The 26,183-nt window shown below is 46.6% G+C and overlaps 1 protein-coding gene across 6 annotated transcripts in view; it reads right to left on the bottom strand.

Moving 5' to 3' along the window:
* The window catches only part of TRANK1 (tetratricopeptide repeat and ankyrin repeat containing 1), an 86,569-nt gene extending 61,048 nt beyond the window's left edge, over positions 1 to 25,521 (bottom strand). Inside the window, exons 1-6 of one of the 6 annotated variants that reach the window (XM_059939161.1) lie at positions 25,322 to 25,521; positions 22,906 to 22,986; positions 20,893 to 21,015; positions 9,135 to 9,199; positions 3,647 to 3,778; positions 1,353 to 1,403 (exon numbers count right to left, since the gene is read on the bottom strand). In XM_059939161.1, the coding sequence (XP_059795144.1) occupies positions 1,353 to 1,403; positions 3,647 to 3,777 (182 nt within the window). In that variant the 5' untranslated portion in view covers position 3,778; positions 9,135 to 9,199; positions 20,893 to 21,015; positions 22,906 to 22,986; positions 25,322 to 25,521. Of the gene's footprint in view, positions 1 to 1,352; positions 1,404 to 3,646; positions 3,779 to 9,134; positions 9,200 to 20,892; positions 21,016 to 22,905; positions 22,987 to 25,180; positions 25,267 to 25,321 lie in introns of those variants that run through there. The other 5 variants (XM_059939160.1, XM_059939162.1, XM_059939159.1 and 2 more) reach the window with 5 other exon arrangements.
* Between the last annotated feature and the right edge of the window lie 662 nt (positions 25,522 to 26,183).

Genomic DNA, 26,183 nt, shown 5'->3' with positions numbered 1-26,183 from the left:
TTAGTTGTATTAGCCACCTGTTAAGTACTCAATAGCCAAATTCTCTACTATAGAACATTTGCTTCATCACAGAAAGTCCTATTGGACAGTGCTAGTCTAAGTATTTGAAGGCCATACCTCAAGCTTACAGATGTTCAATAAAATATCTTTTAGCCTTCTACTTTATAATAACTGAAAGGCAAGCTTCAAATTTAGAACACAGGCACTGTCAGGGCAGGGTGGGCCAAGCTGGCACCCCTGCCCACTCCCTCTTCTCTTTCCATCTCAGCCTTCATCCTGCACTGCAGAAGACACAATCCCAAGCTCTGTCCACACTCCTGACCTTGGACAGCGCTCCAAAGAATGGACTGCGGGTAAGAGGCCTGTGTAGGCCCTAGGAGCAGGGTCCATGGACAGGAATTCCAGGGGCCTGGTACCCACAGTGTGGACGAAAGAGGAGGCAAGGGCTCTGGCTGGGTAAAGCCCCTGGCCCCAGACTCCCACCTGTGGGGAGGGTACAGCTGGAGGACGGCCAAAGCAGGCCTGTAAAGCCTGGCAGGGCAGGGCCCCTCCTGCCTGGGTCTAGGGGGCCACACAGACGCAAGGTTAGTGCTGAAACCAGGCTGCAAGAAGCAAAACACAAAATATACCATAATAGGTCAACAGAAGCCCAAGTGCTGTTGAATTCAAGACACACAAGGTGGGAAAGCAAGGCTTATGCTTCTTTTTTTTTTTTATTGAATACTTTAACTGTAAAAATAATACAAATAGAAAAGTTAGGTAATACAGATACCCACGAAAATAAAGCAAAGCAAAAATCTCCTCTACTATGTCCCTACCCGCAGTGCTTGGTGTATCCGGCTCCTCTCACTGCCCGTCACTCCCTCTCAGTGAAGGATGAGGACCCAGAAGCACAGAAGAAGCAGTGGGGCTGTCAGAGGGTAACTGACAATGGAGCCGTGGCCACAGTGTAGTAGACGCCATGTGTCCAGCCCAGACACCCTGGCCAGTGCAGCCAACCCCAGCAGGAATGAGCGTTGGCTACAGCTAGGGTCTCCTGACGCCCCGTTCTCCAGAGATTTATCCTCAGCCTAATGGGAGCTGCCCTCTCCCCAGAAAGTTACACCCCCGTTAGGGACTGTGTCCCTCCCCCCACAAATTCATACGTTGAGGCCCCAGCCCCCATAGTGATGGTATTTGGAGAGAGTGCCTTTGGGGAGGTGATTAGGTTTAGATGAAGTCAGGAGAGTGGGTCCCTCACGATAGGATTAGTGCCCTTATAAGAGACAGCAGAGGGTTTCCGTTCTCTCTTTCCACCATGCGAGGATGCAGTGAGAATGTGGCTGGCTGCAAACCAGGAAGGGGGCACTTACCAGGAACTGAACTGGCCGGCACCTGGACCTTGGACTTCCCAGCCTCCATAACTGTGAGGAATAAATTTCTGTTGTTATTCCACCCTGTCAGTGGTAGTTTGTTACTGCAGCCTGAGCTGACTAATCCAGCCCCACTCCCTAGGACAACTCCTGGGGCCAGACAGCCTACGACCCGTGACTGACTGACGTGGGAATTAAAAGGTCAGCCTCCTTGTCCCAAAGTGGGACAGCTCTGCAGTACAACTCTGGCTCCAGAGCTCCCCAGGGGATCAGGCTGCAGCTGACTCCAGCGGAGACACCATCCCTGCCCTATCCTGCTTCCCTCAGTCCCCTTCTCCTGAGAGCACCTGCTCAGTTAACCACAAGTCCCTAAACCCCTATGTCAGCTGGCAGCAGCAGGAAGGCAGTGATGGGCACGGGGAACTGTGTCAGGAAGGTCCCATGACAGGCAGCATGTGAGGGTGCAGGCAGGTGTCCCGTTAGTGGTCACACAGCTGGTAAGTGGTGGCACTGAGATCTGAGTACTCACAGTGTGGTCAGTCTTTGGCCACAACCACGACACAACATTACCTTTTCAAGAAAGGTCAATGTTTTCCCCCGAATGAGGAGCTCTAGGCCCAGCTCTGACAAAGCTCTGACCTGAACCAAGAGGGGGCAGAATGACAGAACTACACAGGCTCAGGCCAATTACAGTCAATTCAAGTCCAGCTGGAGTGTAGACACCAAGGAGGGAGGAGGTGGGAGCCACGTGTCGGGAATTCAACTCAGTGCCACTTCTCGGTACACGTTTAGGCTGCATACACCCTACAAATGCCAACCTCTGCTTCCTCTACTACAGCTGTCCCCAGAGTACGATCTGGAAACCTCTGGGGGTCCCCAAGACCATTTCAAGTAGTTCCCAAGGTCAAAATATCTTCACAATTGTAGTTGGTTGAATAACGGTTTCCAAAGGATGTTTTTTTTTGTTTTGAATTTTAGAATTTTATTTTTTTATACAGCAGGTTATTAATTATCCATTTAATACATATTAGTGTATATATGTCAAATAATGTTTTCTTTTATGGCAAAAAGAACTCTGGAAATGGGATTAATTTAAGGATCTTGAGAGGAGGAGATTATCCTGGATTATGATACAATCACAAAGGTCCTTATAAGAGGGAGACTGAGGGAGCCGGCCACAGCAGAGGAGAAGGTGATGTGACGACAGAAGCAGACAATGGAATGATGTGCTTTGAGGATGCAGGAAGGGACCACAAGCCAAGGATACAGGCAGCCATTCGAGGGTAAAAGAGGCAAGGAAATGGAGTCTCCTCCACAAGGAACCAGCCCTGGTGACACCTTAATTTTAGCCTCGTAAGACTCCTTTCGGACCTCTGACCTCCAGAAGTGTAAGATAATAAATGTGTATTGTTTTAAGCCACTAAATTGGTGGTCATTGGTTAAAGCAGCAACAGAAAACTAATACAATTAATACCAAGACAGTGTGTGCCTTTTTCACACTCATTCTCTCACACGTGGATAGGGAATCTTCCAGAGGCTACCTGGCATGTGGCATCACAACAGACTAAATGCAGAAGCAGATGTGAGAAGACAGATATCTTCCATTGAGACAGACATTAAAGAGACTTGCGAAAATATAAAATGTAAAACTCTTCTCACCAAATTTTTCATTTTGAAAAATAGTTATTTCTCATAAAAATGTTGCTTAGGTTAACATGTCATGGGTTTATTACTGCTATTTTTAAAACGATGAATAAATACATATTTTAAATGTTTCTCAGTTTTGAGTTCTAATACGGGCTTTATTGATAGTTACAAACTACATCAACAAAAGCTCTTTGGGGTCCTGCCTGTAAGCAGTCGTGATCCTGAAATGTTCAGGAACAGGTCTGCTAGAAGTTGAAGGGGCAGGGGAAGAGGTGAGGCTTAGTTCCTGGTGGTGTGCCCTGTGGCCAGGGGGTTGATGGCATGGATAAACAAGATGAAATGGATGACAAGTGAGGGGCTTGGGGGCTTCAGTCATCCCAGGAACTCTGATCCTGGAACCAGACAGAAGCGGAAGTTTGTAATGTTCATCAACAGTCCCCTGAGTTTCACTTTCTGTTTCCTGAATTCCTCTAGTCTCTGAGCTAACACTGCAGAGAAGACAAATAGAAAGTGGAAGGAGAAAGGAAACAGAAACTAGGTGGTGTGATAACAAATGAGAAAAAAACAAGAGTAAGAGCCTGAGTCCCTGTTTACTTAAAAAAACAACAACAACAAACAAAAGGCAGGGAGAAAATCCAAACACTTACCCCCACCGGTATAAGTGCAGGAGAATCTGGATGGCTTCATCGTACTTTCTGATGGCCAAAGAGAAGTTCCCATTCTTAAAAACCTGGTTGCCAGATTCTTTCAACAGCTCAGCGTAAGCTGTGGGGTCCATCCTGTGAGGAGACGGAGGAAAGGCTGGCTGCCCGCCTGAACAGGCCTCCTTCCCCTCCACATCTGCATCGCTGAGTCTGGGGAGGCAGGTTGTTCATCCTGGCCCCTCCCACCGGCCTAGGCTACACCCTGACCACACCCCTCACCACCCGGGAACCAGACTGGGTGTCTGCTCTGATGAGACGGTTTCTTCCTCAGTTCTCTTCTGACCTCAGGAGCAGCAGCCAGAATGATTCCATTTATTCTGTGTTAATGACCAGCTAGGCTCTGAGCAAGGAGGCTGCTTCCATGCACAAGACGACATAAAGCTGGCAGCTAGTGGCAGCTCTTCCCATAACCGCCACTAGGTATTACTCTCTGATTTACCCATCACAGCAGCCCAGAAGGAGGCTCTGTCCTCACTGTTCAGATGAGGAAACTGAGGCTCAAAGAGGTTCAAGTCACTTGCCTAAGGATCTGCTAATGGCGTTCCCTGATTCTGACTCCAATTCCAAGTTTCTGCCCTTGACCCTGTCCTGCATCACCTACTCATACAAGGAGTTGACAGTCCTTCCACTCTCTTAGAAGGAGGGAAAGGGGAGGGGAGGTACAGTCCTAAAGGCCTCAAGGGGCTAGGACACGGGGCCACCACCACTGCCTCTCCCACCCTCCTCTCTTCCTAAAAACACTAGTAAAATAAGCCTCAGAGTATTTGTCTCTGAGACTGCCCCTGCCTGCTTACCTGTCTGCATCCCCCAGGAAGCACCTGCCTCTTTCATGACTCTTGTTTTATTTATTTTGTAATGCTATGGCCTAACACAGAACGGGTACTTAAATATTTGTGGTGTAATGAATTTGAATGCCAGACACAGACAGGCTGTTACTGATTCTCTCTGGTGTGGCCTGGGTGGTTGGAGAGAAGGGCCTGGAGCCCTGCCCACCTGATGGGCCTCAGCAAGTGTTTGTTGAACCAAGGTAGTGGAGAGGAGAGGCCTTGGAGAGCCCTGAGAAGCAGCTGCCAACGAGGCAGGGAACAGGTGGGGGTCAGGGACTTCCATCACGTCATTTCATTCTTACAGTCCAGTGGTTAAGACTATGTGCTTCCACTGCAGGGGGCACAGGTTCGATCCCTATTGGAGGAACTAAGATCCTGCACGCCGCGCGCTGTGGCCAAAAAAAAGGTAGGGGTCAGAAGAGATGTCCCTTAGAATTTTCTCCTCCCAAGACGGCAGCAGCAAAGGCAAGGCAGTAGGGAGGGTCTTAAAAATGAGGACACTTCAGGTGGCTGCATAGGCCCTGCACCTGTGGGGTCATACAATTAAAAAAGGCCTTCTCGACCAGCACAATTCTTGGATAGAGAATAATTCTTATTGTTCTTATTTCAAATCTTGTTGAGGGGTTTTGGGGCTGGGAAAGCAGACTCAAGCAGATAGAAGTGGGGGCTTATTTTAAACCCATACGAGCTTATTGGGCTTCTGAACTGCATTCCTGTGTTCCTCAGGCAGAGCTGTACCAGAATGAGGCACGTGATCGCTAAACAAGTCAGAATACGAAATTCCACCTAGACTTTGCATTAAATAATCTCTCAATTTTATGGCTCACATTTATACAGAGATGACAGAGTAGAACATGAAAAAAATTTAAAGAATTGATTGAATAGAGAATAAAAACATGTTTCTCTTTCAAATATTGCAGGCCAGTGTGTCCAATAAATAATTTTAAACTGGCCATTTTTGGACAGCTAGAAAAAGGAAATGGCTGTAACAACTGACAAAGGGTTAATACCCCACCCCTTTTTTTTTGGCCACACCACTCAGCTTGTGGGATCTTAGTTCCCCGACCAGGGATTGAACCCAGGCCCACGGCAGTGAAAGCGCTGAGTCTTAACCACTGGACTGCCAGGGAATTCCCGATACCCCTCTTTTATAAATACCTTTTCACTGCAAGAAAGGACCAACAACCCTGACCAAAATGCGTAAGGCCCTAAACAGAAAATTCACAAAGGAATACAAGTAATTGCTAAATACATGGAGAGTGGATACCCAGGTCCACCGTCACTAGTAAGCAAAGAAATGAAGAATTAAAATGACAAGGTACCACTGGGAAATACTTAAAAGAATGACCCCAAATGGTGGGAGCGGTCGTATCCTGCTTACAGGGTAAATATACTACATTGCTGATATATTTTTAGCCTCATGGATGTTCGCCACAGTGAAAAACCAGAAATAACCCTAAATATTCCATAATGTATAACGGATTTGAATTAGTTGTACAAGATCCACATGGTAGAACACCACACAGTTATTTTTAAAGTCATGTTGTAAAAGAACACTTAATGATAGGCTAAGTTAGTAAATGAAAGATATGGGCTACATAAAAAGGCGTATAATCCCAAATTAAATTTTAAACACATCTAATGTATTGAAAACACGCCAGAATGTTAACAGCCACACCACAGGGATTAGGCAGGGTTTTAATCTTCCTCTTCGTGCGTTTCTGAATTTCCAGTTGCCCAAGAATGTGCCACCTTCATAATCAGACCATAAATGTTATTAAAATGAGACTCTTTAAGGGCTTAATTGAAGAATTCAAACACAAAACCTTTCCACTGTATTTACAAATACAATAAAAACTATTCACATCAGAAATTTTTTTCATACTCCTCTAGAAACCAAGAGTGAGCTCTTAACGTTATGTGAGTAGACATCAAATGTATTCATCCACTTACATCTCTATTTTTTCTTGGTGCAATCACGTGACAGGGGAAAGGGAGATTGCCAACCACAGGGAAGGCTTTTTGTTTCTCAGTAGGATTTATTTACAGTTACATCCTCATTGCAGGGGAGAATGCTTTATATCTCTGCCTTCGAATACTTAGGGCTCAGCTATTGAGTCTTCTTTTTAACAAGTGAGCAGTCTATTTATAGGATGAAACCGTTAAATACAAGTGGTAATAATTTACCATAATGCCAATACCCTTGAGAACGAATATGTAGTTAGCACCTGCTACATGCTTTACAACATCACGTCATTTCATTCTTACAAGAAGCCCCAGGAGGTAGGCTTGACCGTGTCCCCATTTGACACAATATGGGGAAACTGAGGCAAGGAGAGGTAAGCGCCTTGCCATAGTCCCAGGGACAGTGGTAGAGCTGGAATCCAAACGTAGGTGGGCTGACTTTGGGAGCTCGACTCCACTCTGAAGAGCCAAGGCAGAGGCTAAATGGTCAGCAGGCAGTCAGACCCCTCAGAGTGGGACACTTGCTGGCACGGAGCGATCACACCCCTGCACTTTCAGTTTTGTCAGCGGAGCTAAAGCTAAAAGATTAGAACGTAAAGGCAGTTTCACAGGGGTAGGGTTGTCTTTTGCTCAGTTTCACTACGTGGAACTGGATTCAAGGTCCAGTTGTTGGGAGGTGGCCAGGGCTACCTGGCAACAACGGAGGAAGTAGATGCAAGAAAAATGCAAATGCACTGGGGAGGTTCTGAAACAAGCAAGCTTGAAACAAAGCAGATGCAGGTTGTTGTAGTTTTGTGTGGGGTGTGTGTGTGTGTGTGTGTGTGTGTGTGTGTGTGTTTATTTTGTTTTGGTTATCGAAGGATAGTTGATTTACAATGTTGTATTAGTTTCAGGTGTACAGTAAAGTGATTCGGTTACACATATATATGTATATATCTCTTCTTGTTTTTTCAATTCTTTTCCATTATAGTTCCATTGTGTATACACACATGAAGTTTTTGTTTTTTTTTTTTTTTTTTTTTGTTTTTTTTTTTGTTTTTTTTTTTGTTTTTTGATTTTAATCAAATTTATTTAATTTACAAACACATAGTGGTTACTATTTGCCAGTTACATTGTTTTAAGCACTTTATAAATATTAACTTATTTAATACTCATAACAGCCTGTGAAGTAGGTATCAATATATTAACTTAATTTTATAGATGTATATATAGTGAAAACTTGCCCAAGGTCACACAGCTAGTGCATGTTAGAGCAGGATTTGAATCTAGGCTGTCTGGAAGTGAGGTCCATGCTCTGAAACATACATTTACAAACTCTCATCAGTGTTCTGTAGGAAAACTGCAATAGGGTGCAATAACAGCTTCTAACTAGGGGATCTTGATCTAATTTGGGGGGAAGACATGAAATTAGACCAGAAGTTCAAAAAAAGATGTGGTCATTGGTGTCAACTGCTCCAGGTACTTCAAGCAATATGCAATTAAAAACAGGGCACTGATTCTTGCAAGAAGGAGGTCAGTGACAAACATGGTAAGGGCAGTTTCAGAAGATACATTGCTGGCAGCTCAGAGTTAATTGTTAGAGCTGCCCAAGAAGGAATGGGTTGCTCGGGGAGGTGGCGAGTTCCTCCTTTTGGAGATTTTCTGCAGAATAGGCTAGAAATCACCTACTACAGGCTTGGCACATACTATGTGCCTAACAAATGTATACTTACTAACTGGTAGGGAGTATTGATTTGATGATTCAACCAGATAACCTATAAGATCTCTTCCAACCTGATTTCACTATTCTGAATTTGTGATAGCATAGTGGATTTGGCTATGCTGAAGCTTCCCTTTGCCCAATCAAAACCCTGGGAATCCAATTTGCATATAGTTAACACACATGAAGTTTTCTATAACTGACTTGTAGGAGCAAAACTGAAAACTGGGGTGGGCTCGGAGCAGCTGAAAGTGGCAGAGAGACACTTTTCTCCTATCCCTTATCTGGGTATGACTTGACATCCTAACAGCAAATGTGTTTACTTTTTTTGGTTTTTGGTGGTGGTGGTTGTTTTAAAAATTAAAATCCCTTCAAAACACCCCCAAATTAGTGGATGATCCAAGATCAACTCTGGAAAGCTGGGTGTAGAGACAATTCCAGACTGAGGCCAGAGACAGCAATTCTTAAAACCGACTCCTTCCTGCTCCCCACAGGAAGGCGGGTACAGACAGTCCAGGATAAATATCGAAAGTCAGAACTCATTCTAGGGACTCCAATTTGTTTTCTTTGTTTTTCTTTCTTTTTCTCTTGGGGGAAGGGGTGCAATTTCCACGCTCCTTGCACTATCTTATTCCCACCTCTGAGCACCGTGCTGTCTTTCTATCCCACACAACATCTAACACATTGGGATGAATAATATCTGCCATCAGGAGCTAAGTTCTCATGGAATTACTTCTGCACCACATTTCGGCATAGAACGTGGGGTCACAGGTTGCCATATATCCTCCGTTTAGTGACCGCAGTAGTACAACTAGAAACTAGCTCACTGTTCCATAGCTTCCCCATACATACACAACCTTAAGTTTCCATCCTACTTATTCCCTTAAACAGAGCAAAGACGTGCAAAAGCAAGATACAAGTCAATTAAGCTGTTACTGACCTTGCGAAGCAAGCGTAAAGAAGGAAAGGTTCTGACGTGATTTCATGAAGCAGCTTGGTTTCTGTCTGAGGGGGACAGAATAGTTTTAGTCCACTATTCAAGTTTGATCCCTACTGTTCAGACCTGTCAATACTGCCAATTGAAAGTCCTGTTTCCCCTGATATTCATATTAAGACTCGATTCACCTCAGATTGACTCACTACTGTCCTGCAACTAACCAGTACTTCAAAGCATGTTTTTTGTTAAATTCTCGATTACAAATGGAACATGTCACTATGTGGAGAAAAGCAGAAGCAGGACTCCTGGGAAGTCAGTTATATTTACACTGCTTTACAATTTGATGTTTGCAGGCTTAAATTAACACAGGACAAAAAAAAAAAAAAAAACCCAAATAAGCAGAAACAAAAACCTTGTATCTGTCCAGCCTGAGGCAACAGACACAGATTTTCAAAGAAAGAACAGAGTAATAAGAAAAATTTTAACTAAAAAAAGTAAGTATATATTACACATAAAATTCTCATAGAAACTTAAAAAAAAATCTCCTTATGAAATAGCCACTAGCACTCTTAAAATTGCAAAACTGATATGGAAAAAAACAAATAAAACTTTACTCAAAAAAACAGTCTTGAATTTTAACTTTTAATACTCATTATTCTGTCTGGAGAAATTCACTATTATAAAATATCAAATCCTCTCTAAATTAATTAATGTATTTTCAACAAAATTCCAATTAAAAAACAGGATATTTAAAGAAATTAATGCAAGAATTCTCAATTTCATCTCAGAATACACAAGACAGAATAGCCAAGATATTCTTGACAAAAAGAAAAGTATCGAGAGAAAAACCTTCTCTAACATTTTAAAATGTATTCATAAAACAACTAATTTTTAAAGTTTGATACTAACGTGAAAGCAAGCAGATCAGTGGAACAAAACAGAATATCCAGAAATAAACATACACTATAAAAGAATTCCATGTGTGAAAAAGGTAGCTTTTAAAATAGGGAAAGAATGAATCCGTTGGCACAACTGGTGAAATATCTGGAAAAGAAGTTAAATTTCTAATTCATACTATTTGATAGGCCGAATAATAGACACACACACACACACACCCCCTTCCCCAAGGATGTCAATGCCCCAATCTCCAAAACCTGTCAATGCATTGTGTGGCAAAAGGGCCTTTGTAGGTGTAATCAAGATTACAGACTGTAAAACAAGGCTATTATCCTGGATTGGGTGAGCCCAATCTAATTACATGAATCCTCTAAAGCAGAAAACCTTCTCTGGCTGGAGTCAGAAAGATGCTGGGGAAGAGGAAGGCAAGAGAGATGCAGCAGCAGATGTGAAACCCGAGAAAGACTAGCCCCATCACTTCGTGCCTCGAAGATGGAGGGGAGGCATCGTGGGGAGGAATGCAGGTGGCCTTGGAAACAGAGAGAGGCTCCTGGGTGACAGGAAACAGGAACCTTGGTCCTACAGCTGCAAGGAACTGGATGCTGCCGACAACACGACTGAGCTTAGAAGAGGATTCCTGGGGACTTCCCTGGTGGTACAGTGGATAAGGCTCTGCGCTCCCAATGCAGGGGGCCCGGGTTCGATCCCTGGTCAGGGAACTAGATCCCACATGTATGCCACAACTAAGGAGCCCTGGAACCGTAACTAAGGAGTCCGCCTGTGGCAACTAAGGAGCCCATGTGCTACAACTAAGGAGCCGGTGAGCCGCAACTAAGGAGCCTGCCTGCCGCAACTAAGGAGCCAGCAAGCTGCAACTAAGGAGCCCATGTGCTGACACTAAGGAGCCCATGTGCTGACACTAAGGAGCCCACCTGCCACAACTAAGACCCGGTGCAACCAAATAAATAAATATTTAAAAAAAAAAAAAAAAAAAAAAGAAGAGGATTCTTGGCAGACCCTCCCTGTAAGAGCCCGGCCAGCCAATACCTTGATTTCAGCTTTGTAAAACCTGCTGCACAAACCCAGATGTCTCACCTACAGACTGTGAGGTAATTAATCTGCATGATTTTCAGCCACTGTTCATGGACATTTAATATGGTAGCCGTAGAAAACTAATACATCATATACGAAAATTCGTTTAAGTCAATGAAAAAAATGCTAGTGTTAAAAAGACACCATGGCAGGGGCTTCCCTAGTGGTGCAGTGGTTGAGAGTCTGCCTGCCAATGCAGGGGACACGGGTTCGAGCCCTGGTCCGGGAAGATCCACATGCTGCGGAGCAACTAAGCCCGTGTACCACAACTACTGAGCCTGCGCTCCAGAGCCGGCAAGCCACAACTACTGAGCCCATGCACCACAACTACTGAGCCTGCACTCTAGAGCCCATGAGCCACAACTACTGAGCCCGTGTGCCACAACTACTGAAGCCCGCACGCCTACAGCCTGTGCTCCACAACAAGAGAAGCCACCGCAATGAGAAGCCCACGTACCGCAACGAAGAGTAGCCCCCGCTTGCCACAACTAGAGAAAGCGCTTGCGCGGTAACGAACACCCAACGCAGCCAAAAATAAATAAAATAAATAAAATTTTTAAAAATGTTTAAAAAAAAAAGGTTAAAAAATGAAAGACACCACAGCAATAAAAAGAAACTGCTGGCACACACAGCACGTAAAGAACCTCAAAAACATTATGTTAAGCAAGAGAAGCCAGACTCAGAAGACTATATACTGTGTGACTCCATTTGGCTGATGCTCTAGAACTGGCATATCTAAGAAAGCAGAAGAGTGGTTGCCTAGGGAAGGAGGGAGGACGACTGACTGGAAAGGGGGTGTGAGTGCACTTTCTGGGGGATGGGAATGTTCTCTACTGTGATTGGGATGGTGGTCACACAGGTATATACATTGCTTAAAGCTCATTGAACAGTGCCCTTAAAATCTGTGCCTTTTATTAGATGCAAATATCTCATTTTTTTTAAAAAGCATTGAGAGAAAGAAACCACAGCTACAAATTTTAGATTATCTTCAACCGCTCCAGGAGGAAACTTGGTCAGATCTAATCAAGTGCAACATACATAGGGCCTTTGACCCAGCAGTTCCACTTCTGGGAATCAATGTTACAAACCAATTGCACACACAGGAAATGGTAGATGTACAACGTTATTCACTGTCAAATTGTTTACAATAATAAAAGACTGGGACCAGCTTGAATGCCCATCAACAGAGGACTGGTTTAATAAATTATAGCATAGCCCCCCCCCACAGTGAAGTATTACACAAGTTTTTTTAAAAAAAGAAAGAAGATGCTTTGTATTTACTCATCTGGGATAATCTGCAAAATATATTTGCACAAAGCAAATGCAGAATGGTGTGTACATTATGCTCCATTTTCTGCAAAATTTTTAAAAGACAGAGGGGAGGGCTGAATAAGAATATATATTTGGGGCTTCCCTGGTGGTGCAGTGGTTGAGAATCCGCCTGCCAATGCAGGGGACATGGGTTCGAGCCCTGGTCTGGGAAGATCCCACATGCCGCGGAGCAACTAGGCCCGTGAGCCACTACTACTGAGCCTGCGCGTCTGGAGCCTGTGCTCCGCAACAAGCGAGGCTGCGATAGTGAGAGGCCCGCGCACCGCGATGAAGAGTGGCCCCCGCTTGCCACAACTAGAGAAAGCCCTCGTACAGAAACGAAGACCCAACACAGCCAAAAATAAATAAATAAAATAATAAATTTAAAAAAAAATTGTGAGTACACATTTAAAAAAAAAAAGAATATATATTTGCAATTGCTTATATATGCATAAAGAAATTCTGGAAGGATGCACCAGAAATAAAATTATTTACCTTTATTGGGGTATGGGATGGAGGAGGGAGCGGGGAGACCTAATCCTGCCTTTTCATTGTAACCTTTCTGTATTTTTTGATTCTTGAATTACATAAATTCGAAAAGGTTTTAATGCAATGAAAAAATTGTATGTAATCTTCACATTTGAGAAGGCCATTCTAATGATACCAAAAGCAGAAACCATATAGTGATAGCCATGAATTCATTAAAAATTTAAAATTTCTGTACATCAAAAAGCCCTGAAAATAGTTTAATAACACCCTACGTAGCAAGATTATTGGTGGAGAATTACTCTCACATACAGCTAATGGCAAGATTAAGTGGTGCAGCATCTGTCTTCAGAAATGCACAAACTTCTCACACAGCCGCTCGGAACTTGTTCTACAGACCTATTTCATTCAAGTACATGAGGATGTTAATTGCCTCATTCTTTGTCAAGGCAAAAAGGATACAAATCCAAAAGTCCAACAAGTGGAGACGTTTATATAAAGAATGTACAGCTCAGTAGAGAACACTATAGTTGTTAAAAATATAAGGCTGATCTAAAGGAAGAGGAGGAGATGCCAAGATATGCAATGAAGGTGAATAAAGCCAGCTGGAGAACAATTTGTAGAACAACTTGGAGAGAGTGAGGATAGATTTGTGGACGTGTATATGTTGACTTGATCTATTGGGAGAATTTCTGGAAAGACACTTAAGAAATGAATACGAGTGGTGATCTCTGAGGAGCAAATCTGAAAAAAATGGGGAAGATGCTCCTGAACGAGGAGAGAATACCTTTCTGTCAAGTCACCCAGTTTGTGGTTGCACAATTTCTTCCTGCAGACCTAGGAACATAATACAACACCTCTCTGAATATATTCCCAGAATTATATAAAGAGAAAGGATTTCAGAAAGTGAGATGATTGGACTAAACTTTCCAGAGCAAGGAATCCCAGGCTCAGAGATTCGGGGGCCTGACCACAGTCACACTGGGGTGAGCACCAGGGGTGAGACCCGGGCTGACTCCTGCCCCCACCCAGCACCCTGGGCCACACCGCCTGTGGGTGGGCAGGAAAGCCAGGACCAGAACCTGGTCTTGCCCCCAGTTCAGGAAGGTTCAGGTTAGCAGTACAGGCCATGGTGATCCCTGAAGCATTTACAGAACCTTTGCTTTGTTTACCCAGCAAAAAGAAAATATTTTGTTAAAAACATAGCCCTGGGGTCATACAGAGTGAAGTAAGTCAGACAGAGGAGGACAAATATCGTATGATAGCGCTGATATGTGGAATCTAAAAAAACAGTACAAATGAACTTATTTGCAAAACAGAAACAGAGCTACAGATGTAGAAAACAATCTTGTGGTTACCAGGGGGGAAGGGGGGAAGGGATAAATTGGAAGATTGAGATTGACATATACACACTACTGAATATAAAATAGAAAACTATTTTTTTAACATCTTTATTGCAGTATAATTGCTTTACAATGGTGTGTTCGTTTCTGCTGTATAACAAAGTGAATCAGCTATACATATACATATATCCCCATATCTCCTCTTTCGTCTCCCTCCCGCCCTCCCTATCCCACCCCTCTAGGTAGACACAAAGCACCGAGTTGATCTCCCTGTGCTATGCAGCTGCTTCCCACTAGCTACCTATTTTACATTTGGTAGTGTATATATGTCCATGCCACTCTCTCACTTCGTCCCAGCTTACCCTTCCCCCTCCACGTGTCCTCAACACCATTCTCTACGTCTGCGTCTTTATTCCTGTCCTGCCCCTAGGTTCTTCAGAACCATTTTTTTTTTTTTTTAGATTCCATATATATGTGTTAGCACATGCTATTTGTTTTTCTCTTTCTGACTTACTTCACTCTGTATGACAGTCTCTAGGTCCATCCACCTCACTACAAATAACTCAATTTCGTTTCTTTTTAGGGCTGAGTAATATTCCATTGTATATATGTGCCACATCTTCTTTATCCATTCATCTGTCGATGGACACTTAGGTTGCTTCCATGTCCTGGCTTAAAACAGGTAAGTATTGATAATAAGGACCTACTGTATAGCACAGGGAACTCGACCCAACACTCTGGAATAACCTATATGGGAAAAGAATCTAAAAAGGAGTGGATATATATATATATGTATAACTGATTCACTTTGCTGTACAGCAGAAACTAACACAACATTGTAAATCAACTATACTCCAATTAAAAAAAAAATATATATATATATATAGACACACACACACAAGCATATATACATAGCCCTGAGGGGAGGGGGGGCAAAACCATAGCCCTAGGATTTGCCGGTTTTCACAGGGTTCCCTGAAATTACCAGTTAAGCAGCTGAGAAAGGCCTTGAATGAAGGGTGGGAGGGATCAGCGGTGTTAACATCTGAAAATGGCCCCAAATCTTTCTCTACTGGGACTGCTCCTTTGAAAGGATGGGCCCAAGTATGTGGAGGCAGGCCCAGGGCCTCGAGTGGGCTCTGGGTGCCAGACCTCCAGGCCAGAGAGTCCCCCTTCCGGGGAGGTTTTGGACTGGAACTTTGGGAAAAGTTGCTCTGGTGGTGGCCGCTCGGGTAGGAGGCTCCAGAGGGGTGTATGTGGCCTTACCCCCAACCCAGAGAAGAAACCACTCTGGGAGAGAGATGACAGTTCCTATACCTGGAGAGAGGAGAGGGAGAAGGAGGGCCTTCTGGGGCCCCACAAGTCCACATTCCCCTGCCTCTGAGGCCCAGCAGCTGCCCTGTACCTTCCCTGGTTGCCAAAGACAGCAGCAGCCTTCCAGAACTTTCCACCTTTGGCCTAAGTCCTTGGAGTTTTTTCTTTCATTCACTAGAAAGGAAGGAAGTGAGAATGGCTTGCCTATTTCACCCCTCTCTACGACTTCGCGTTAGGCAAGGGTCCCTATCCGGGGTCGTGCCCCTCCCACCTGATGCCTCTGGTCACAGTACTCATGCCCACAGGGCCTGAGGAGGCCTCAGAATCCTTTTGGCAACATTCATTCTAGGTGGCCACACTTTCATGCCCCAGATGAATCCTGTGTGCCATTCCTAGTTTGCATAACAAAGACTTGGGCCAAAATCAATTTGTGCATCCAAGCATGAACACCCAAAGTGCCCTACAGCGAGTCACTTTTTCCCCACCTCACCCTCAGCTTTGTCTCCCCTAAAGAGGCATGCAGGCCCCGGAACAGGTGTCCCCAAGCTGGGTTCAGACACCCTCCAGAGACATCGTCCCCATCAGCCTGCATTGCTACAATACCGGCCTTGTAATTAGCTCTCCCTGCTCCGCACTCACCCAGTTCCTGCTCAGCCTCCTCATCGCCATCAGCAAGACAGTACCCAGATACATCAGATCATGTGCTGTGCCCAGGTTAAAAAAGCCTCCAGGATCATGAATGAGGCCTCCTCCACCTCCACCTCCTCTCAAGCACAAGTTCCATGAAAGTTCCAAAGGACTTTCAGACTCTGTGGCCCTTCTCCCCAGACACCTTCTCCCCTACACTCTACATCCCTGCAAACCTGTCAAGGGCTATGCTCACCCCAGCTGAAGTCACCACTGCTGCTCTGAACGCCTCTGTCAGGCCCTGTGTGTAGCTTTTATAACCACTTAACGCTCTGAGTTAGGATCTAATCATTCTTTCAACGTGTATTTCCCCCATAACCTCGATATTGCAGGCCTTGTGCTAGGTCTCAAAAGCTCCATGCTAGACACTGTTTTTCTGCCTTTCCCCAGTAGCCTGAACCCTTAAGGCAGAAACTAAGTTTTACTAAGTTTTATTATTTCTGCAACCGAGGACTCAGCGTTGTTGCCTGAATAAATGATTCTCTGGCTTTCTTTACCTATCAGAAACAGATGATTAAGCGGGAGAAATGGGAGCGGAAGAAAGGTTTGGGGGGGTTTCATTTAAACTAGCCGATTTCACTGGTGGTTTGGCTTTCTGGCCATCTCTGGGAAAGCCAAGAAACGTCAATTGTTCCCTCGGAGAAGGACACAAATTTAATAAAAGCCAACCACACAAAGTACAAACCAGAAACAACTGGATGACTCCAACCAAAATAAAACTTCCAAAGCTGTTGGCAATTTGGGGAAAACAAAGGAGAAAGATGTTTACCCAAATTTATAAGCACCTGTTGAAAATTCACAGTCAGCAAACAGGGCCACGTATCACCTGTGAAATGATAGTCCCAGAGATTCAGAAATGCTAAAAGCAAAGAATAACCCTGTAGATCATTGGTAGACTTTTGGAACTGACAAACAATAACATTTGCACACACAGAAAAGAAATCAAAGGGAATCTAAATAAGGTTGCCAACTCCTTAATTTGCCAAATCAGAACATTTTTTTAAGTGTACCATCTTTATAAAGAAATAAATAAAGGTGTACCATCTGCTGTCCCCATAATTTCACAAGAGAAGGAGTATTTTAACTCCAATAAATAAATAAATAAACAGGAGGAAGAATGTAAACTCAGACTAAAGAAATTCATTCTCAAGGAAGGAAGAGCTAAGAGCTTTCCAGCACATTTTAGTCTTGGATAGAGTGCAGATGGTTTGGACCCTGAGAGGCAGATGTTCCAAGTACCTAAAACCACCGGGTCCCTGGAAGATGCTCAAGAAATATCGCTGAAGGGCCAAGATGGATGCATCTCAACTCCTGGCTCTGAAGTGGAGTCTCAATCACTTGACCTCCAAAGACGAAGGCCATAAGGAGGCCCCCCCTCCCAGTTGGTGGCTAGGGGTGGGCACAATTTCTCCTCCATGTGTGTCACAGATTGGCCTTTTTGCACTGCTCAGTTCGAATGAGAGTAGTCCCAGGCAGCTGTGTGATAACAGGTAACATTCACGGAGCACTTACTACGTGCCAGGCCCTGTGCTAAGCCCTTCTCAGACATTTTCTCATCAAATGTCCCTGACAATGCCAGTGAGGGAAGTATAATTATGATCCCAATTTTACAGATCAGAAAACAGGTTTAATCAAAGAAAAGGGGTGGGGGGGCTTCCCTAGTGGCACAGGGGTTAAGAATCTGCCTGCCAATGCAGGGGACACGGGTTCGAGCCCTGGTCCGGGATGATCCCACATGCCACAGAGCAACTAGGCCCATGCACCACAACTACTGAGCCCGTGAGCCACAACTACTGAAGCCCGCACACCTAGAGCCCATGCTCTGCAACAAGAGAAGCCACTGCAAGGAGAAGCCCGCGCACCACAACGAAGAGTAGCCCCCGCTTGCTGCAGCTAGAGAAAGCCCGAGCGCAGCAGCAAAGACCCAACGCAGCCAAAAATAAAATAAATTTATTTTAAAAAGGACAAAAAAAAAAAGGGACTTCTCCAAACAAGGCACAAAGCCAAGTCTGATACCAAAATCTGTGTTCACAATACCCCAGAGAGATGAGGTGAACAAGCAGTCAGGCGGACTGGGGGAAACAGGAAGGGTGGCCTTGAAAATTAAAATCAAACCTGCAAAAAAGCGACCATGAAAAGCTGGCATTCCACACTCTGCCCCAAGATAAATGAGGAAGTTACACATCGGCCAGCTCAGGCTGCTCGTAAGTCTTGACTCAGTATCTGTGCTAAATCCAGGCTGCCCAACTACTGCCACAATCCCTTCATTTAGGCTTCCCGCTCTCCCTCAGAGCACCTGGGAGCTACAGAAGGTTGTGAAGTTGGAGCAGCCCCTACAAGGGCATAAGCCCCACCCCCACCCCGCCCCCGTGACAGCCCATGAACAAAGGTGCTTTCTCATTCAGAGGAGAACTCAAGTTGGATAACAGCAGCCCAGTCAGGCTCACCTCCGCATCCCTCCCCAAGCCCCTCTGTAATACTTTAGATGCAGATTAATGGCCTCTGTCCCACCTCCCACCCCTAAGACCACAGCAACCTGCTTTCCCCTCAGTCTGAAAGGCAAGACAAACCCAGCGGAGAGCCTGACACACCATCCACTGGGGCATGGGAAGGATCTAGAGGTGCCCAGGAGCTCCGCATAAATAAGAGTCTACAGGTGTCCCTGAAGGGCACCCCCTCGAAGGGAGATCCCTTAGCAGTGATGGGGGGACCTGAGGTCTAGCCCAAGTTCTAACACCAGCTGACAGTTTCCTGAAACACAGGTCTTTGCACTTGGCTTTGAAAAAAATACGAACTTGGGCCAGGCTGAAAAGATGTGGTCATCCACTCTCCCAGCCTTCTAAATAAAATACAAAGCTGTTACACACACACACACACACACACACACACACCCCTTTCAACTTCCCTTTCCAGCCTTCTCCATATTGTAACCACATTATCCCAAATTCATCTGGCTCTCTCCCTGTCACATGCCTTTGCACAGCGTGTCACAGGGCCGGGGCCAGCACCACGGGGAGGATATGAGTGTCTCTCTCCTCCTCACAGAAGACAAAGTCCAGAAACCTGGGATCCAGTTCCACTGGGCCTCTCCCAGGCCTGGTGTCACGTAGCCAATTCCCTTAACCCTGGGCCTCAGTTTCCTCAGTGCAAAACAGGGACAGTATCACCTACATGACTGGACTCCCTCTTTCCTCCGCCAGGCAACAAGTATTGAGCACCTCCTGTGTGCCAGGCACTCTGCTGGATGCTGGGACATGGCAATAAGCAGGACTGACCCAAACCTCTGCTGCCCTCATAAAGCTTACATTCTGGTGCAGATAAACCTGTACAATGGAGATTGCTTATAATATTTTTATGAGGATTAAATAAAATAATATATGAAATACACTTAATATAGAGCCTGGCACAGAGTCAACTACTATTATTATCATTATTATTATTATTATTATATTGGTGCGTATAAGGCCTTTTGCTCACCACTATTCTTTTTTTAAAAAAATTTATTTAGATGTAACTGACATATAACCTTTTGTAAGTTTAAGGTGTACACTGTGATTTGATATTTATCTTTTTTTTTTTGGCCCCTCCTCACAGCTTGTGGGACCTTAGTTCCCGGACCAGGGATCAAACCCACGCCCTCCGCAGTGAAAGCATGGAGCCCTAACCACTGGACCCCCAGGGAATTCCCAATATTTATCTATTTCAATATGACTACCACCATAGCATTAGCTAATACCTCTATTATGACACACAAGTATAATTTCTTTTTTGTGGTGAGAACAACTAAGATCCAGTCTCTTGGCAACTTTTAGATTTATATACAATACTGTTGACTATAATCATTAGGCTGTGCATTAGGTCTCCAAAACCAGTAGTTTTAAGATTGTACCCTTAGGGCTTCCCTGGTGGCGCAGTGGTTGAGAATCTGCCTGCCAATGCAGGGGACACGGGTTCGAGCCCTGATCTGGGAAGATCCCACATGCTGCAGAGCAACTAGGCCCGTGAGCCACAACTGCTGAGCCTGCGCGTCTGGAGCCTGTGCTCCGCAACAAGAGAGGCCGCGATAGGGAGAGGCCCGCGCACCGCGATGAAGAGTGGCCCCTGCACCATGATGAAGAGTGGCCCCCGCTTGCCGCAACTAGAGAAAGCCCTCTCACGAAAACAAAGACCCAACGCAGCTAAAAAAATAAAGTAGCTATGAAAAAAAAAAAAAAATCCTTTAAAAAAAAAAAAAAGATTGTACCCTTAAACGGCATCTGCCGCGGCTCCTCCCTCACGGCCTCCTGCGCATGCCCCGGGGAAGACGACGCCCTTCCCCCATAGAGGAGGACCACTTTTCAGTCAGGGTTTAAAAGCGGCTGCGCTCCTCAGTCAGAACCTCCAAACACGCTCTCAAGGTCTTATTACCTCGAGTCTGTATGTAAGGAAACAGTGCTCGCCATTATTCTTCATAAGAAGCTGCCCCTTTTACCTGCAATGTCCCCTCTCGCTCCTGGAGCCCCTCAGTCTGCCTGCTGGAAGTGCCCTCCACCTGTCCGGGCACAGCTCAAAGCTGACCTCCCAGACTTCGTCCTGGGAATGATTCAGGATCTGGGAACCCTCCTGGAGGGCTTGTTTGCAGGTCCACTCACCCCTTCTCACACGGCTGCCTGGCACTGCCTCTGTTCTGACCCCGTTAGCAGCGCCTACGTCTTGGGTGTTTACACCCTCCATCGGCCAGTACGGGCCCTCAGGTGTATGAGGAGAGAAACTGCCTTGGAAAACAGAAAAGCAAAAATAGGTGAGATACTGACGGGAGAAGAAAGGGTGTATTAGAGAGAAAGTCTGAGGCCAGATTACGGGGACCCTTAGTACCTGGACAGTAAGTTCAGACCCCAGACGCCAATAAGCCTTGGAAGTCACCCATTTGGGAGCCTCCAGGTGGAGTGGACTCTGATGGCGGAGGATGAGCTGGCCCGAGGGTGACCAAAGGAGGCAGCCCCAGGGGCCGCAGGTGGACACGAAGGTCATCCCAGTTCAAGGCTGTGATCCGAGTATTTTCCACAGTAAATCCACCTGCTCAGTAGAGCACATAATTCTCTATATTTTCTGTTGTTGTGCAGTTTCCCCCAAAATGGCATGGTTTCTTCTGAATATGCCACCCAATAATATGCCCCTCTGGCATAGTGATTATTTTGAATTAAAGGTACTTGACAAACAGCCAGTGTTTGTCCCCCTGGAAGCAGAAAATAAATTTCCCATGTGAAAGGCACCCTCCCTGTACCAGGAGGGTAGAAGGCATCCTTGTTACCAGAGACAGGGAATTTAGGGCCAAGAGGGCTGTATAAACAAACCTTGTTACTTTTTCACCAATTTATTACCCCAAGCCCCTTTGTCTTGTCAATGCTTCACAAATGTATTGTTTCTTTGCCTAAAAGGTATAAAAGCTTCCTGTATTGGTCACTTCTGTGAGTCTCATATTTTTATGGGGCTCCCATATGCAGGAAATTAAATTTGTTTTTTTTCCTGTTAATCTCTTATGTCAATTTAATTATTAGAACCAGCCAAAGAACATAAAAGAGAAGAAGGGAACATTTTTCTGCCCCTACACCTTCAAAAGGTCATCACCATTTTCTAAGGCTAGCAATCCTGCCCACTTTCCAAGTGCTGCCCCCATTGATGGGAGAACTCAGTGCTTAAAAGATAAAAACATCTCAATCTAGATGTCATCGGAACTTCAAACACAGACATAGCTAAACCCAGACGTGGCTTGTCTCCAACAGACACACAGGAGGTCCCACCAGCTCGCCAGGCTCATGGAAGCTCAGACAAATGTGCCACGGGGGTGCAGGTGGGCACTGATGCTGACGTTCAACGCCCAGGCAGAAGATGGAGTAGATCAGGTAAGCTGGGTCAGGGGGTCACAGGTAAGGCTCATTCACACTTCCAGATTTTCCACAAAATCAAGGAAACAAGGCAATGCTTACTTAGGAAATTTGAGACAAAAAAAATGTCTGATCAGGCAGAATGGACGACCTCACTAACCAAAGGAAGAACACTGTTCTTGGTTTGGGCACTGTGAGATTCTGGGGTTCACAAGATGTCTGTTTACCTGGTTCAATACCTTTTTTTTAAAGTTTAAACCCAGGGAGGGACTCCCCTGGTGGTACAGGGGTTAAGACTCCGTGCTCCCAATGCAGGGGGCCCGGGTTCGATCCCTCAGGGAACTAGATCCCACATGCATGCCACAACTAAGAGTTTGCATGCCCCAACTAAGGAGCTCCGTGCTGCAACTAAGACCTGGCACAACCAAATAAATAAATAAATATTAAAAAACAAACAAACAGGGAATTCCCTGCCAGTCCAGTGGTTAGGACGCCACACTTTCATTGCTGAGGGCGCGGGTTCAATCCCTGGTTGGGGAACTAGGACCCCGCAAGCCATGCGTCACGGCCAAAAATAAAAAATAGAAAAATAAAGTTTAAACCCAAATTTTCTCCCCACCCTTGCCACTGTCCACACCATCAATCTCAGCAGTAACGTAAAGTGTCATCTTTGCTAAAGAGACTGTCCATTTCCCCCAAAGTCTTCTTTCTTGTAAAGATTTCTCATAACAAAGATTTCTTGGCCTTAAGAACCTCAGGCTACACTTCAAGGAAACTTACTACAAAAGGAGCCACGGTCAGCTGTGTCACTGACTGGAAACCCAGAGGCAGGGCACTGATTTGTCAGCTCCACTTCTTCATCTGGAAAGGCAGAGGAGAGCTTGTTCCTCGAGGTCAATAAAAGCAATGCCACACCATGACAATGACCAGAGGCCCACAACCCAACCCCACTTCAGTTTTTAAAAACATCCTCAGGGTCACTTACCTTCCCCACCCAAACATGGGGTTTGCAGGCTCTACTTTGGCTGCTAACAGAATCTTCATCCCAAGAAGCAAAAATAAAATAATAAGAGGGTACACAGCATAGCCATGGGACTTCGGTAGCAAGTGCAGGAAAACAGAACTGGGCAGCAAAGAGAAGTTTAAGAATTCCACAAAGACAAAGTCTCTTTTTGGTCTAACCCCAGATCTACTACTAATTAGCTATAATGACTACCAGGTGATGGGCCTTAGCCTCTTCATCTATAAAATATTCACAGTCCTGCTCCTGACCCTGCTGTGAAATTCTGTGCAGAGACTTAACAGAGTTCCCTTTCGAATTTATGAATCCAGAGCTTGTGGCAGCCTTTCAGCACTCACCTTCCTTCTTCCTCAAAAAGAAAAGAAAAAAGACATAATGGCAAGAAGCCATTACTCCCCTACCTTCCCAGCACTCACACAAGACTCTCTCACTGTGTTTATGGCAGGCGGCCAGCTTGGCGGGGCCAGGCACATGGAGCCAGAGTAACCAGAAGTACCCTTCAACTCGCCTTTGCAGCCACAACCTATAGTACTCTCCTTACTCAAGTAGGAATTTCCTTACTCAAGTTTGAATCTCAGCCTCCTGCATGTCTCCTCATCAACCAGCTTATCCCTTCCAAAGTTAGTTCCCAGGGAAATGCTGATGCTCTCTCCTCAGACCCTCTGGGGGTACCCCAAAGAAAGCTTGCCACCTAGAATTGGTTAGTCAGTCATCAAATCAAGTTAAGGGATTATGACTAGCTTTCTTAAAAAACAGAAAATAGAATAGAAAATATCACTGTGCCTCTCCCTGTAGAGAAAATAAATATCCTGTGAAGCTCTTCTTGCAGTTTTGTACTGATAGATGTATGTGGGTGGGTGTGCTTCTCTATTGTGGATCTTGATCAGGAAAAGACTGAAAAGATCATAGGCCTGAAGCAGAGGGATCTGACCCTAGGGACGAATGCCACACACACCCATCCCACCTCCATGCCCTGTGGAGGATGCAAGGGCCGGCACAGGGTACTTAGAACTCAAGCATCCATCCTGCAATTCTACAAAACAGAGTTGACTACAAAACAGTTGAAACAAACTTCTGACTCTCCTACAAGGTAGTACTTCCTATAAAGCACAAAACAGTGTGAACTACAAAAGACCAAGACATCCGGGTAACAGCCTTTCTTCAGAAAGGTGTCTGCCACCTTGGAGGCTCAGCACCAGGCAAGGGGCAGAACCTTGGGTGCTGGGAACGAAAGGCCCTTGGCTCCCTGCTTTCTTCCCGAGTATGGACTGATTGGACCACAGGCAACTGGGCTGGGGACTAGAGACCTCAGAGCCCCCCATTCTCTCTCCTCTTTAAATTTTTGGGTTTTTTTCAAATTGCACATCTCCCGAAAAATTTTCCCTAGGAAGCACCAAAGCTTGCAGCCTCCCAGAAACGCCCCCAGCTGGGAGCGGGGCTGCAGAAAGGCACAATTTCGTCCGGGTTGCAAATGCTCGGGGCTCCTAGTGGGCGCGCGGCAAGGGGGCGGACTGCGCCTCTCAGGCTCCGGGAGCCCGCGTTTGCAAACGCTCAGAAGCAGAAGCTTGGGCTTCTGGGGACTCTGCTTCTGAGCCCCGAGCCCCTACTGCAATCCCCTCCCCCCACTCGTTTAGCCGAGGACGGTGGGCCGTGAAGCCCCTTTCGGGCAAGCCCAGCTCACGATCCAGCAGGCTGGGGGAGAGGCCTGCCTGGAGCTGGAATCGCCAACCTCCTCCGGCCGGGAAGGGGCCAGCACTCTCCCAAGTTCCCCACAAATCCCGCCCCGCGCCCAGGCGCCTGCCAGCCCGAGGCGTGCCCCGGGGGCGCGTTCCCTGGTCTTTTCATTCGCGGCTCCGGGGTCCCCGGAAGGAGGCGGGAGGTGGGCCCTGGAGCCTCAGCTTCGGTGCCCGGGTGGGGACGAGGCAGGCCGCACGCCGCCGCAGTCCTGTCGCAGCGCGCGCCCGGTCCCCCTTCGCCTGGAAGGCCGTAGCCGCCCCCCGCGCCCAACCCCGCGCAACAGGCCGGAGTCTACACCTGGATGAGCGCGAGGGCAGCCCGCACGGCCGCCGCCTCGGGGGTAGCCAGCCCCAGCGCGGGTCCGCCTCCTTCCGGGAAGAGGCGCGGGGCCCGGAAGGCCGGAGGCGACCCCCGCACCCCCGCCGCGCCGCTACGCACCTGGTTGCCAGCGAGTCCCACATGGCCGCCGCCGCCGCCTCGGGAGCCGCTTCCCGGGGGACAGGCGCGGCGGGGGTGGGGGTGGGGGTCCCCTGCCCGCAGTGGCTCGGCCCCCGGGCCCTGACGAGCGGGGTGTGGGTGCGGGGACCCCGGCGCCTGGCTGTGTGCAGCCGCAGACCTATTCCATGTTCCCACGTAGTTGCGACGGCCCGAAAACTGTCACGTGCACGTCGCCGCTGGGTGGGAGGGGGTCTTTGTCACCGTGTGTTCAAAAGAGGCGTTTCGATGTATCCCATCCTGCGGGCGAGCGCTCCAATAGGGTGGCTCTCGGCCGCCTTTGGAAAACGAGTGCTTCGAGCCGGTCACCACGAGGGACCGGGCGAGCATACAGCACCCCTCCGACAGGTTTCGGTCACCGTGACTTCTCGCCCTAGCTAGATCGCCGCGATTGTCGGGGGGACTGAGGAAATGGTCAGCCCACGGCCTTGGCCCGCCTCTGCCCCTGGCCTCCCGTCCCCGACAACAAAGAAGCTATGGGGACAAGCCCGGGGTCGACGCCCCTCGTGCCCAGCAGCTCCCACTTCCTGTTTGCCTCCGTTGAGTCTTTCCTTGCATATGGAGTACTTACTGTGCGCTCGGCTCTCCATTGTAGGGGTGCTGGGGATTCGGGTGGGAAGAGCCCAGCGAGGTCGCCGACTTCTAGACGCTCACTGGCTTGTTCACAGCGCCGGCAGAGGAGTGAACCTCTCACCGCAGACAGGAATAGCAAGGAACCTCCTGGAAGGGCAGTGACGACCTAAGGAGTTGGGGGGCAGTTAGGACGACCTCAGGTTGTCATTGCCCCTTCGGTTGTTGGCGCAAA

The sequence above is a fragment of the Balaenoptera ricei genome, chromosome 11 (assembly GCF_028023285.1).
Source record: "Balaenoptera ricei isolate mBalRic1 chromosome 11, mBalRic1.hap2, whole genome shotgun sequence".
Taxonomy (NCBI): Eukaryota; Metazoa; Chordata; class Mammalia; order Artiodactyla; family Balaenopteridae; genus Balaenoptera; species Balaenoptera ricei.
This window is presented reverse-complemented; position numbering and strand designations above follow the sequence as displayed.